Source organism: Equus quagga, chromosome 19, assembly GCF_021613505.1.
Source record: "Equus quagga isolate Etosha38 chromosome 19, UCLA_HA_Equagga_1.0, whole genome shotgun sequence".
Classification (NCBI taxonomy): Eukaryota; Metazoa; Chordata; class Mammalia; order Perissodactyla; family Equidae; genus Equus; species Equus quagga.
In genome coordinates, this window is record NC_060285.1 from 3,744,161 (window position 1) to 3,758,355 (window position 14,195).

At 61.4% G+C, this 14,195-nt stretch overlaps 1 protein-coding gene across 3 annotated transcripts in view; it reads right to left on the reverse strand.

The window, feature by feature from the left end:
• Positions 1-863: 863 nt before the first annotated feature.
• The window catches only part of GRAMD4 (GRAM domain containing 4), an 82,610-nt gene continuing 69,278 nt past the window's right edge, over positions 864-14,195 (reverse strand). For 2 of the 3 annotated variants that reach the window (XM_046646268.1, XM_046646270.1), the window contains exons 9-20: positions 12,709-12,800; positions 11,635-11,683; positions 10,336-10,407; positions 9,837-9,880; positions 9,651-9,760; positions 8,429-8,583; positions 7,213-7,230; positions 6,612-6,756; positions 5,716-5,809; positions 4,885-4,969; positions 3,893-3,961; positions 864-3,475 (exon numbers count right to left, since the gene is read on the reverse strand). In XM_046646268.1, coding sequence (XP_046502224.1) covers positions 3,371-3,475; positions 3,893-3,961; positions 4,885-4,969; positions 5,716-5,809; positions 6,612-6,756; positions 7,213-7,230; positions 8,429-8,583; positions 9,651-9,760; positions 9,837-9,880; positions 10,336-10,407; positions 11,635-11,683; positions 12,709-12,800 — 1,038 coding nt within the window. In that variant the 3' untranslated portion in view covers positions 864-3,370. The remainder of the gene's footprint in view (positions 3,476-3,892; positions 3,962-4,884; positions 4,970-5,715; positions 5,810-6,611; positions 6,757-7,212; positions 7,231-8,428; positions 8,584-9,650; positions 9,761-9,836; positions 9,881-10,335; positions 10,408-11,634; positions 11,684-12,708; positions 12,801-14,195) is intronic. The other variant, XM_046646269.1, reaches the window with a different exon arrangement.

Here is a 14,195-nt window from a genome sequence, read left to right on the forward strand (position 1 = left end):
GTTACAAATAGTAAGTACTCATGAGAGAACCCCGATTCAAGAACAAAAGCTTAATTAGTTATTTCATTTCCCTCTGTGTTCCTGTTCCCCACACTCTCCCTTCCCCGGGTGGCCAGAGTGATGGCTTCTGCTGGAAGCCCTGCAGGGGCTCTGTCTCCCCAGGAATAAGGGCCCAAGTAGTGCAGGGCACCAAGGCGCCTTCTCTGTCCCTGGACCCCCCAGGTCAAGCCAAGAAACACCCTCTGAGAGCAGAGCTGTAAAATGCACAAATTAAAACAGGCCTGCAGAGGAACCAAATAGTTTTTAAAACAGTGCTCAGGCATACGTGTTCTTCATTAATACGTTAAATGGTGAAATATACGGAAAACAGGCAAACCGGGCACCCCATCCGTGAGGCTGGGGGGGCCTGCGCCACCCACACCCTGGGCTCTGGGGCCCTCCTCCCCTCCTCGCCCCGCAGTGTGTGGAGGGTCTGTGTCCACTGCGGATGAGAGGTCGAGTGGAGGGACCGATGTCATGCTGGCCCTGTGGGACTGTCTCACGGACCATCGGGAAGAGTGAGTGGGGGCGTGCTGCAAAGGGGCAGAGGGGGGAGTGGGAGCTGCGGGGATGGCGCCCAGAAAGTCTATTTAGGCTAATCACAGCCTGGGTGACAGGAGAGTCACCGGGCAGGGTGTGGCACTCCCAAGGATGCTGTGTGCCAGGCCCTCCAGAGACTTGTCCCGTCACTGCTGTGTCCCAGCCCCTAGGACAGCGCCCGGCACGGATGGACGGTGGGAGGGATGGGTGGATGGACGGATGGATGGATGATAGATGGACAAACAGACGGATGACAGACAGACAGACAACAGATGGCCCCCACCTTAGCACAAAGCATTTCAGGTTTATTTAAATAAAAATTATAATTTATACAAGACTTTTTCTTTAAACAAACAAGGTTTCCTTAAAAAAATGTTACAGGGGGATTTTTTTTCATCAGTTCTTCATACAGTACAATCCTTTTGTTGAACAAAAGTTACACTGGTAATGATTATTTACAGATCCAAAATAGACTCAGGCTTCAGACATAAAAAATTTAACATTCATTCTAGCTCAGAGATCAGTCGTAGAAATTAAATATCTGCCCAGATTTACACCATTCAATAAAAACTATGGGTTTTCTCCGACGGGGAGCCCAGCGCCTGCACAGGTCCACGCTCTTCCAGGCAGAGGCCCCCGGGCTTCCAGGAGGGACCTGCCACTGGCCTGCTGTGCAACGCGGGCTGCTGGCCCATCCTTGCCCCCCGCCTCCCTCAGGCCCTCCCTGGGCGGGAGCCAGGCACCTGCTCCCGGCATGTGGCCAGTTTTCATCTCCCTTTCTCCTCAAAAGGGACTCGAACTAAACCACCCCGCTCTGCTGAAGGGAGTCCCAGTCCTCGGCAGGGACCCCCCCCCCCAACCGTGCTTGGGACACAAGCCCACCGTGCTCACCAAGAGGCCGACGCTGAGGGGCGACCAGGGGACAGGGGTGTGAGCAGCACCCACAGGCGTCACCCCCACAGCCCGGCCCTGGGGGCAGTTCAGGGCCCACCCTGCCTTGCCTTGGGCACCAATGGGGGGTTCCTGCTGGGGGGTGTCCCCAGGGTGTACCCGAGGCCTCTCTCTGGCCCAGGAGAGCCGGTCCACCTCCGCCTTCATTTATGAAAGGTCGACCTGCAGAGTCATATGCCACCAAGGCCAGCGTGACCACGAGCCGGGCGGGTTGGATGTCACCGACCGGGTGGGCTGTGTGCTTAATCTGGCTGGTCGGCACGGCTCCCCTGCAGTGCTCCCAGGCCCCAGCGTGTGGCCCTGCCGCACCGCCCTGAAGGGGCGACAAAAGCAACGACACTGGATCTCTCACCCAAACCAGCGAATCGGGATCGGAGCAAAGGTAAAAATTACATCTGAAAAATGATACAAAAATAAGAAAAACAGCTTGCTCTCTGTAAAAAATATAATCTTCTGTTTCTTCAAAAAACAACAATCTCAGTGACACCCAAAGGACTCAGGACAAGCTGAGAACTGGCGTAACCTGCGGTGGAAAGCGTGCTGACCAGAGGGCGGCCCCAGTGACCCGCCACGATCTCACTGCGCATCCTTCAGGAGGCTGTGGGCCTGTCCTGACGCCGTGCTGGCCTTCAGGGCTGTCCTAGGATGGATACCCCCCGGCCTCCCCGACGGAAGCTTCGACCTCCTGGGCGAGTGGGGCCCAGACTAACGCCTGACGCCGGGGAAGGCGCTGGCTCGCTCCACCCCGTGGAGTGCTGGCACAGGTGTGCGCTGGCAGGGAGCATGGCCAGACGTCACGGTGGCAGACTGCCTGGCTCCAAACCTCTGTGCTCTGCTCACGGTCACGGTCACGGTCATGCCCCCACACCAGTGACCTCCCAAGCGTCCTCGCACAGCCCACATGGGCAGGCCATCCACAAGCCTGGGCCACTGTGGGCCTGGGACGCTCCTGCCTGCTCCCTCCCCCGACACCACGTGGCTGTGGCCGGGAGGCCAGCGCCAGCCCCAGTCCCACTACGGTGGATTTTCATCTGAGAGCAACAGAATCTCACAGGGCCGCAAAAGCCTCGGTAGGTGTTCCGGGCCTTTCCAAAGAGCGAAGTGCTAAAAAGATGTGCTTTCACCTACACGCCCTCTGTATCATTAGTTGCCAATTACAGACCTCCTGGCCGGCCTGTCAGGCTGAGCTGGCAGGTGGTGGGACCCCTCCCTGCCAGCCCTGAGGCATGAGGGGCCCCTCCCAGCCAGCCCCTGATGCCCCCACAAAGGCCAAACACAGAGCACAGGCCATAAGGTGCTCCGAGGACGCGCAGCAGGGGGTCTCACTCAAGGAACGAGCAAGAGTGACAGACCCGGTTATGGTGGCTGGTGAAGCGGCCTCCGTGTCACTTGTCACCGATGTCCTTCACACCAGGAGGAGGCACCACAAATGCTCCTCAACTATGGCTTTGGTGTGAAAGAGCTTCTGGCCTCCAGGAGCCGGGCTGCGCAGCCGGTGTCGGGCCCCTCTGTCCAGGTGGGGACAAAGAAGGAGCAGCTGGGCAGGGTGGCGGCTGGGGCGCTGCGTCTCCTGCGTGTCATCCTTTCCAGTGGCCTCCGAGGTGTCCACAGGTGTCCACAGATGTCCACGAGACGTGCCTCCGCAGCTGGGCGGGCTGACACTGTCCCCGAGAGCCCCAACCCCTACGTGAAGGGGTCTGTAAAACGCAGGGTCAACACAACAGAAACCACAGACCGAGGGCAATTATTGCAAAAGATCATGAGGATGTCCCATTTTTTTCCCACTACCAAACTGTTAAAAAAGAAAAGAAACTTCCAGCAAGGTCCCGGAGAGTCACCACTAGCTGTCACTGCCAGACGCTGCGGCTGCTGTGATTTTCGTGTACTGGCTGAGAATGGTCTCAAAGGCCTCGTCTCTGTGCGCCATGGCACCAAACACCAGCGGCTGGTGGGAGGAAATGCTGCCCGTGAACCCACGTGGCCAGGCTGGCTCGAGGACAAGACCACCCAGGCTCTGATGGGCCCCCAGCCAGGTCCACGTGGAGCCACGCAGGGCCTGGGTGCACAGGGCAGACCCCCTCCCACCCAGAGGCTGGGCTTCCGAGAAACCGAGGCAAGAGGCAGGCAACTGGGCTCCCAGCCCCACCCCCCCCCTCCCTGAGTAACTCTGCGGGGTGGCCCCATGGCCTCAGCCTCCCAGGTGCATACCCAATACAGCAGTGGGTTCCTGCTGCCACGGGGGGACCTCCACCCACCTGAACCCCCGCCAGTCTGCGGCTCTGAGCTCACCCCAGGATGCCCAGAGCCCCAGTCCTGGTCCCACCCCACCATCTCCCTGGCTACCCGCCTGCCCGGGACTTACTTTCTGGGTTGAGGGGGTCGACACAGCAATCCCCATGCCCGTCCCGGGGAGGACAGAGAGGACCTTGTACTGAAAGACAACAGCACACCTGTCACCACAGGCCTCCCTTGGGACAGGACTGTGCCACCCTCCCCACACCTCAGGGCGTTCTCCTCCGTGGAGCCCACAGACAGCAAGACCCAAGGGGGTCGTAGGATGTTCCAGCCACAAGGGGACAGGACTGACTTTGTCAGTGAGAAACCAGACCTGCGATCACGCCATCCCACCCTGGCCCGGCCAGCCCATGGGAAGCTTGGGGTCTCCCCAAGGAGCACCATATGGGAGGGGGTGAGGTGGGGCAGGCCAGGAGGACCCTGCCCCCTCACTCCTGATCCCACCAACCACACATTCTCCCCTCCGAAGGGGGATCCCTAACATCTGTGCGGTGCTCCTGACACGCCAACATAGGGAGGGGGAACTGCCAAGCTAACTACTGGGGCCCACTGCACGGCCCGGCCTGCCTGTGCCCAGGATGCTCAGAGCTGGGAGGGGGGGGCAGGCCCACTGAGTGTCCATGGGGCAGTGCGCACACCTGTACCCACTCCACATGATAATGAGAAGGAAACTGGCCACACAACGTCAAGTGGTGACAGTGTCCATGCCCTCACCTAACCTGGCCGTGGGGCTCTCAGGGACGAGGGGGGATGGCACAGTGGTCATCAGAGCCAGCTCAGGTCCTGACCGCCGGGACCCAGGCCACTGCCAGCGTTCTCCCTTCCTGTCTGTGCGAGGGTATGTGGACACTCTCTGAAGGGAGCTGAGGGGCTCTGCATGGAGCCTTCTAGAAAGGGAGCCCTCCTGTGGGCAGCAGCAGTGCCCACGAGTCCCCAGATGGCACCCACCTCGCTATAAACCCATCTAGCTTCCCACCAAACCCAGCAGCTGCGCGGCCCTGCGGCCCCTCTTCCTGAACCCTAAGGAGGACGGGACAGCGGGGGTAGGGCTGCACCGACCTTCTGGATGTCTGTGATGTCCACCAACTTGATGACTTTGTTCCTCTTTGAGGAGCCAGACTTGGAGCTTTCGAAGCACAAGTAACTGTCGGGGGAAACGGAGGCAGAGCCAGCAACTGAGCCAGGGGCCTCTGCCTGGCTGCCGCCCGCGCTGCCCCAGTGAGGTGAGGGCCCCCCACCCGCTACAACACTCTGGGCTGTGCAAGAGTCCACTTCAGAGAGTTCCGTACCTTTAAAAGATTAAAATCCACCGCCTTACGACCCCGCTACATGTTAGGGTCCTTGGGACGCTCAACAAGAGACAGGAGCGTCCCGGAGGCCTGGCTGGGGGCTCTCCAGGCCCTTCATTGACGGGGGAGAGGGAGGCGCGGGCCCTTGGCCGCTGCTGTGAGTTGGGGACTGTTGGCCAAGGGCCCCCAATGCTGAGGACAATCTCCGCCCTTGGACCTGCTCCCCACCTGGGGGCAGCCTCAGGGACAGGCTGCAAGTCCCGTGCTAGAGGAGAAAAGCCACAGCCCCAAAGGAGAGTGAAGGGGCTCCCGCGGGCGGACACATGCCACCCCACCCCAAGAACCCCAGACCAGAGTGTCCCCGCGGGTCTGGGGAAATGACAGCGCTGCTGGCCCAGCCACGTCCCGCTCAGAGGCAGCACTGTCTCCCCCAGGGAGCCGGGAGAGCCAGAGCGGTGGCACGGGCTCTCAGCAGGGCTGGGCGCTGCGCCTGCCTGGACGGGGTCTGGGGAGGAGGCCTTCTCCACCTCGGCCACGCCCAGAGGTCACACCCAGAGGTCACGCCCGGAGGTCACGCCCAGGCCACGCCGGCCTCACTCACTTCTCCGTCACGTACAGCACCCCGTTCCTGATGTAGTCCGTCGGCATCTTCCGGTCTCGGTTTATCAAGCAGCAGCGCCAGCCGTTCTCACACACTAACAGGGACAAAACCGACCTGTCATTTCTCCCCACTGGAAGCACCCCCCGTTTTGACACTGGAACCCTCAGCACTGGATTCTCAAAGATGCACCGACGTGCTTTCTCCAGCATCAGATAAAACCCAGCGAGGGGGAGGCGGACGTCAAGAATGAAGCCACATCTAAGAGCATCTGGAAAACAGATGTTTCCTTTTCCACGTGAACATGCACGGGTTTTGTTTTTTAAAGGAAAAGCACACAGTGTAAATAGGAAAGTAAAATAAATCCAAGTGCAGCCACGCCTCTCAGGGCACACGCCCTCGTGGGCTGGGTCAGCAGGATGACGGGCAGTGCAAGGTCAGAAGGCGAATCCGCCCAAGTTCTCTTTTCGAGGTTGGTATCGCCCACTGTGGACGGCCAAAATATTTGCAAGAGCCCAAGTGCCCGAAGCCCAGCAGCTCAGGGGCCTGGGGGAGGTCCTTTCTGGGAGGTTGACCCGGGACCTGAGCTCCTGGGTCGCCTTTCACTGCACAGTGATCGAGGCCACAGCCCGGCAGTGCCCGGGGCTGGGGAAGGAGGTCAGGGGAGCCCCTGGCGGTGCCCTGAGCCACCCTGTGGGCCCTCTGCCTGGGCCGGCGCGTCTGAACTCCTGCTGTTAGACCACTCGTCGCGAGAAGGCTGGGGCACACCTGCTCCTCCAACCTGCCTGCCCAGGGAGTCCTCCCGTGGCCCTGAAGGCCTGTCCCCACCACCCAGCCCCCAGCATGGGGCTAGGGCCACCCCACCTAGCCAGAGGGGCACGGACTCGTTGCACACATACCTGCCAGAGGACGCTCATTTTCTGTCAAATTGAAGATTTCATGGAAATTGCCCTTCTTGGTGCCATGGAAGCGACCCGTGTCCTCATCCTTACTCAGGCCGGCTGGCGCGCTGGACACGTAGCTTCGGGAGGAAGCTGTCTGCAGCTGCCAACGGCACACAGAGCCCGTCAGCCACGCCAGCGGGGGAGGGACAAACGGGCTAGGCACATGTCCCCGCCCCCAGCTATAAACTCAGATGTGCGAATGGTCACATGTGCCCAGAAGTGGGGAGCAGGCTCCCCAATGGGCCCCAGCCAGTGCCGACCGGTCCTTGGCCCACGAGCACCCCTCCTGGGCAGAGAAGCCCCGTGGCAGCAGGGAGACCCTCTCTGTCCCCTGGCAACATTCCCAAGTCGTCGCAGCTGAGCCTGCTCCCAGGACACGCGGTCCAGGCGCCCTGCCGGCAGGTGCTTGGCACCGAGGCAGCTCAGACTGACATTTCAGAAATCAGAAGTGGCCGTGGGACTGGCCACTGAAAGCAGCGTTAAAAAGTCAGTCACAACACAGCAACGCAAACATTAGGTCACAGCAGGAGAAGGGGCTCCCACACAGACGCTGTACCTTGTCATGCCCTGACAGCTGGCCGGAAAGGAGACAAGAGACGCACGTGTGACCGAGACAAAAGAAAAGGTGGGTCCATGTGACATGGGGTCATAAACACACGGGCAAGCAAAGCTGTAAGCACAGAGACTCGGGCCCATGCGACGCCTCGACAGGGGTGCCCTATGTCGTGGGGAGCCCACATCCCCACTGCCCTTCACTCTCTCTCCCGAGAGTGGCCAGCCCTAAGCGGTCTTGACCCCCAGGAAGGCCCTATCCAGGCCACCCCAATGCCAGGACAGGCCCTTGTCTCCTCCCACACCGTCAGGGAGCCCGGGTACCTGTCCCTGTGCCTCCTCCCCCAGGGCCACCTCCACGTGTGTGAGCAAAGCCATCCCCGGGCTCGCCAGGGTGCGGGCTGCCCATGCATGCCCCGCTGCACACCCAGCTGGTGAGTTCAGGCTCCCGACGAGCCTTGTTATCCCGGAACCCAGGGAACCTGGGCCACACTTGACCCAGAGCTTGCCTTCCACTGACAGACACGTCAACAGGTCACTGCACACCCTCTCCTCAGAAGACTAACATGCAAGACTCTGCAAGCCAACATCACCTCCTCTAAGCAGCCCTCCTCGACCTCCCTGGGAGTCCTACTGGACCCAGAAACTGCCCACTTGTCTGCGATCCCGACAAGAGCACCATCGGGCCTTCCACCATGAATGCAATGCGGGCCCAGTCCCAGCCCGGAGCACCAGGTGGGCGCATCTCAGCTGCTGCTCGGCCTTGCTGCCTGGGACTCAGGGCCGGGGACAGTGGGGATCCGGAGCCCACTCACAGAGCAGTCATTCCCAGGGCTCCCCCCTCCCAAGGCCCTCAGGCTCCCGCGGTCATGACAGCACCCGACACCCTGCCCACCCTCGGCCTGGGGGCCAGTGGGCTCAGCAGGTGGGCGCCCACTCCGCATTGAGTCTGTGGGAGGGTCCCCCAGGGGCCTTCAGGCAGGTGGGGGCCTCCCGGCAGCCAGCCCCGAGCCCAGCGCCAGCTGGCCCTCAGAGACGAACAGAGGGATGGACAGACCTTCAAAACAGCAGAGCCGGGAACGGAAAAACCCCCACCGTGTTTTAAGTTCTTGGTTTCGAGGGCGCCATGAAATCAGACACTACTGCCCCTTGAGCCGGGAGCGAATGACTGACAGGACTGGGCCTGGTGGCCCTCCTGCCCCAGCCCGAGGCCGGCTCACCCTGCGCGACACAGCGGCGCTGGAGCGCTCCTTGAGCTGGGGGTCCGTGGGGAGGCTCTTCCAGATGATGTAGGGGGTGTCGTATTTGGCTCGCAGTCTCGGGCAGCGTTTGAAGATAAAATCGATGAGGAAAAACTTGATTCCAGCATAGAGGCCTGGAGGGGGAGAACACAGTCCCACTTCATCCAGGACAGCGGCCCGGCACCTCCCGCACTGGGGTCCCTCGGCACTCCCGGGGGAAGACGGTGCACGCCACGCAGAGGGTCTCCCAGAACCCAGCTGTGGGACGGCGGACCTGGTGACATCGCACAGGGCAGGGGCAGCAAAAAGGCGAAGGGACCCCAGCAAATGGGGAGAGGCCACTCAGGACAAACATCAAAACTGTCTCCCCAACCAGCCACACACACACAACAGCAAGCGACTCCCCCACTAGGCACTGGCACGGAGGAAAACTGGGGAACCCGCCCCCAGCCTGCCACCTCTGACTGGGTGGGCCGACAGTTATGGCCGGGGGCTGCCCCGGCTCAGAGTGCTCATGTCGGCCCAGGTGGCATGGCCAGGAGGACACTTTACATTCGTTGGCTTTTGTCATTTTCCCCACGGCCATGGCATCAGCCAGCCCTGGATTTCCTGGTGATGGGTGCAGAGAGGTGCCACCGAGAGGCTGAGGACCCAGCTGCACACGGGGGGCCGAGGGTGGCTCAGAGCAGCTCCCAGACTGTGAGACCCCATAACCACGCGGCCACCGCTCTCAACGCCCCAGCTGGGATCTGTGCCAGTTACAGGTGGGCACACTAAGGCCGGGAGGACCCTGCTACCCACAGTGAGTCGGGGCTCAGGGTCTGGCCTGGGGAGGTGGGGGCAGAGCTGAGTGGGGTGGGGCGGCCACAGGACCACGACCTTGGCCTCAGAGCAGCCGCTCCACCTGCGGACACCTGAGCAGGGCCGTGCCCCGGCTCTGAGAAAGGCCCCTTCCGCCCGACCCTGCTGAGGTCTCTAGGTTTCAGAAGGCCTCCATTTCTCCAAAACACAAAGGTTTTGATAAAAAGGCACTGGACGAGGCAGAGGAAGGAACGCCAGCGAGACTTAACAGCTGGCCTCCTTCTTGGAGGCACGTGCAGGGGCAGATGTTCTGGTGGGAAGACGACGCCTGGGCCCTCTCCGTGCTCCACCTAACACGAGCATGTCAGCTCGGATCCGGGACGAGAGCCGCGTCCCTTACCCACGGCTAGCCCCACCAGACGGTAGGGGAGGAAGCAGGAGGCGAGGAATGCGGCCCACAGTGCAACGTACAGCTTCTGCGTGATCTCGGGTTGGACCCACATGAACAGGCTGCAAGAGAGAAGGGAGGTTCAGGAGGGCGGCTGGCCGTACCCCAGACACAGGGGGCCGGGGGCTGCTGACTTACTTCTTGATCTTTTCCAGGATGTCGGCCATCTTGCCAAAGAGGTTCTGTGTGAAGAAGAAACTGTGGTTACGACAGACCCCGGGGCCGTCAGTCCACACAGCAGGGTCATGGGTCCACACGGCAATGCTGGGAGGGCCCCAGGTTCATGGGTTGGCCAGAGACATGCAGCTCCCGTGAGACCAAGGCAGGGTGCCACCGAGCCTGGGGATGGAGTGATGGGTCCCGACTGGGACCCAGGTTAACACACTGAGAGTGACGATGGACCCAGGCCTGCATCCCTCCTGGGAGCCGTCTTGGCCCGGGCCAGAAGGGGCTCCAAACACCGTGGTGCTGGCTGCCAGACTAAACCAGGAGGACCCCCCACCGCTCAGGGCCGTCTCGGGTGGGAGTGAGGGATCATGGGGTAAGTCGACCTCAGGTCAGCTGATGTCGGACAAGCTAGGCCTGGAGTTTCAGGGTGCTGGGCCCCCTGGACACGGCCGGAGCCCAGCAACAGTACCTGAGCCTTCTGGGCGACGTCCAGCACGAGCTGGAACTTTTCGGACACCGTCAGGTCTTCCTTCGGAGGCTCCTTCAGTCAAAGGGGAGAGAGAATTTCCACTGAAATTTAACAGTTCAGAAAAATTACTGAGAACAACAGCACAGAGGCCTCCCAGCCCCGGAACGGGGTCAGTCTGCTGCCCCCAAACAGCTGGAGGGACGGATGTCCCCTGGGGACCCGGCACGGGGCAGCTGTTCTGGCAGACACCCCTTTGGCGCCCGAGAAGGTGGTGGGCAGCGGGCAGCCCCCTCAGCAGGCAGGGCTGAGCCTCCAATTCACACCTCAACACCTCACCTTCACAGGTGCATCTGGGACCATGGAGTCCCTCACTTCTCACTTTACAGGCAGGGAAACTGAGGCAAAGGGGCCACCTGACCTCACCCTGCTTGTCTGAGTTTATTCAGCAAGAACCGCCTGAGTTCCTGGTCTGGGTACCAGAGCTGGGCGGGCACAGGCCTGCCTCCCCTCAGACGCCCTCCCTGACCCGTCTAAGGAGGTCCCACAGGCACCACTGTGCCCAGCACCCCTACTGCGTTCTCCATGCACACAGTAGGTGCTCAAACATCTGATGAGGCCCATGGAGGCACCAAGGCCTCACTCCTACCCACGCCTGGCGGTTCCACCCCAGGGGCCAGAGATCCCCTACAGCAGGGTCAGCAAATGTTCTTCTGTAAAGGCCCAGACAGTAAAGCATGTGGCCCTGTGGGCCGTGCAGCCTGTCGCAGCACTTACTTCAGCTCTTGCAGCCAAAAGCAGCCAGAGCACGCGTGAAATGAACACGCATGGCTGTGCGCCAATAAAACCTCACGACTGAAATGAGGCGGCGGCCAGAGCGGGGCTGCGGCCGGAGTGCGCTGATCCCTGCTCCACAAGTGCATTTCGTTCACCTCCCTCCATGGCAGGGGGGAGGGGCTGCAGTGGTCCCCTTGGTGCCTCCCCCTCCCCCACATCACACCTTGGCTGGGAAGGGTCAGTAGGACAGACCGGGTCAGAGCAGCCTGCTGCTGGAGCAGCCAAGTCTGGGCCAGCAAGGGGCACTGGGGATGTCAGCTGCTATGGGGTCAGAGGGGGACCGCCCAGGGCTCTAGGCTGGGGGTGGCTGGCACTCTCCTCCCCGAGCTCTCCTTGCCAGGCAGGGCTCGGGGCGGGCACCTGCACGGCTGCATCTGGAGGCCAGGGAACCAGTGCCCTCCCACACAGGCAGCGGGTGGAGGCCTGACCCAATGAGACGGAAACCTTCGCCCTCCCAGGACTTACCACGGCTTCGGACACCTCAGGCACGATGCTCCACTGGATCCTCCAGCCCCTGACAAATAGGAGACAACCACATGCCCTTAAAGCCGGGGCGTCTGCAGGCGGCGGAGTTAGAGGGACCAGCCCTGAGCTCCCGTGCGGGAGGGGCGCCCTGAGACGCCAGCCAGCCGTGGGGATGGGGGGCAGTGGAAACTATCAGGGCCTTGAGAATAGATGATTCAGGTCACCCTCCCCGGCCTCCCCTGGGGGCCCTCCTGGGGCGGGAACACATTTAAAGGCACCCAGAGGTGACGGGGGCAAGAGGCCTTTTTAAATAAGTCGGTGCAGCCTCAGAGCAAGTGCTTTAGCTAATACTCCCCGTCAGCACCTAGACGGCCCGTCACAGGCATTCCACGGGTTTCTTTGCTATGAAAAACATTCGCAAATGAACCAACCTAGTGAGGCACAGAGAAGCACCGAGAAAGATCTGCATGTAGAAGTGTGAACTATTGAAGGGCTGAGTGAAAACATGGAACACAGCCCTCTCCTGAGGCCCGGGGGACACCGAGGTTTACTCCACTGGGATGACCGCAGGTTAGGGCAGACTCGGGCAGGCAAGGGGACAAGGACTCTCTGCCCAAACGTGCTGGCTTCCAACAGAGCCCCCACAGCCTTGAGTCGGGGTGCTCAGAGAGTCCAAAGGAGAGAGACGTGCAACACGGGGCTCGGGGACTGGTAACCAGCTCACTGTGCACCCCAGCTCCTCTTCAGCACCGGACTAGCAGGGAGCCCCCAGGGCACAACGGTTCCATCAACCCCCCCACTGGGACGTCAGTGATACACGGTTTGGGGGGAACTTTCTTGCCAAGACGCAGCATGATCGGCAGAAGGGCTGGGGTGACCGTGCAGCTGGGAATTATGCATCGCCAGCTCCAAGAAACCCGATGTGGGGGGGCATCCTGGGGGGTTGGGAGCTTATGAGAGGACCACCCCCCAAACGCCAGGGCATGAGGCAGAGCCAGTTCGGCACGTGCCACAGTTGTATGTGACACTGGAAGACAGCACAGCCACATACATATGACCAACCAGCTCACCTACCTGGCTATGAGGTAATTGAGGGACAACCTCAAAATTGCTAGAAACAAGAACATGGGGATGGCCCAGCCATGCCACACGGCATTCATGTACACCTGCAGGTTTGGAGAGAAAGTGGGGTGGGGGGGAGGGGAGATGGTTAGGCAACCTGACGATGGGGTTCAGGAAAGGCCGCACCCCCCGCCGTAGCCTCAGCCAGGCAGGCCGCTTGGCAGGAGCCCAGGCCCCAGCGGCTCTCCAAACACTCGGGGATGCTGGCATGCACTACGGGGAAGCCCGGAGAAGGCTGCTTTCTTGGTAAGAGCTGCCAGTGGAAGGCAGAAACCTGCCTGGGAGGGGGTGGGATGGTGACGCTGCTCTGCGTGGTCAGGGAGGGGGCGTGTCCCAGGGAAGCAGCTGCTGGACGTGGCCTGGGGTTGGAAGAGAGAGCTGACTCCAGGCAGAGGTGCCTGCCCCAGGCGTGGCTCCCTCATGCTGGAGCAAGCGGCATCACCAGGACTCAGTACTGGCTGGGAACCTCTGTACGCAGCACGTGCCAGGCACAGTGCTGTGGGGCCCTCACCCTGGGCCCACCTGTGCTTGGCACAGGGCTGTGAGCACAGCAGAAGCTCAGAAAGTGGCAGGAAATGGAAGGCAATGGGGTTTCGGCAGAGGCTGGGAGGGAGTTGGAATGGTGGAGCTCATCTCTTAGTGATGACAGACGCAGGCAGACTAAGGTACGTGGTGACCCAAACCAGGGAAGGCCACAGAGCAAAGCGCTGGTCAAGTGTGGAGGGAGAACACCTCCAGGTGATGGTGGGGCTAGCACCCTGTCACCATGGCCTGTCCTCTGCAAATGTGCAAAATGCCCATCTCCCGGGGGGCCAGGGGCCTCTGGGGCAGGCGCCAGGCCACAGGCTCCAGGACCACCCTCGGGACCCTCCCAGGCTGAGGCCCTCTGGGGGACCTCTGCAGAGATGGGGAAATTGGGAGCCATGGCTGCCACTCTCTGGCCTCAATGCCCTGCGGGCAGGGGGGTGGCCTATGTCTTCTTCCCACTGGACGGGAGGGTCTCCCTGCACAGGGTTGGGGCAGCAGCCACAGGACAGCTCGGGCAGGGCAGCTGGGCCTGTCTTCCCTAAAGCACATGGAGATGCTGGCCCGGCACTTCCCATCCTTCCCAGGACTGGCAGCTCAGAGGCCTGGCTTGGCCATAGGTCACTTGCACGCTTGCCCGGAGCCAAGCCCAGCCCCCAACACCTGGTTGGAGGGACCCGGATTCCATATCGGCAGACCAGCCTCTGGCCGCCCTCTCCTGACCCATCTGGGAAAGCAGACCATAGGTGCAGCCAGAACCCTTTCCTGAGAACACTGCCACAGGGCGTGCCTCTGGGCAGACAGGGTCTGTGTGTCTGGGGGGGCCTGGGCCACGCCCAATGCCCTCATCTGATCCCCGTAACCACCCCATGGCATCACCATGCCCGCTTTACACAGACAGAGAAACTCAAGCT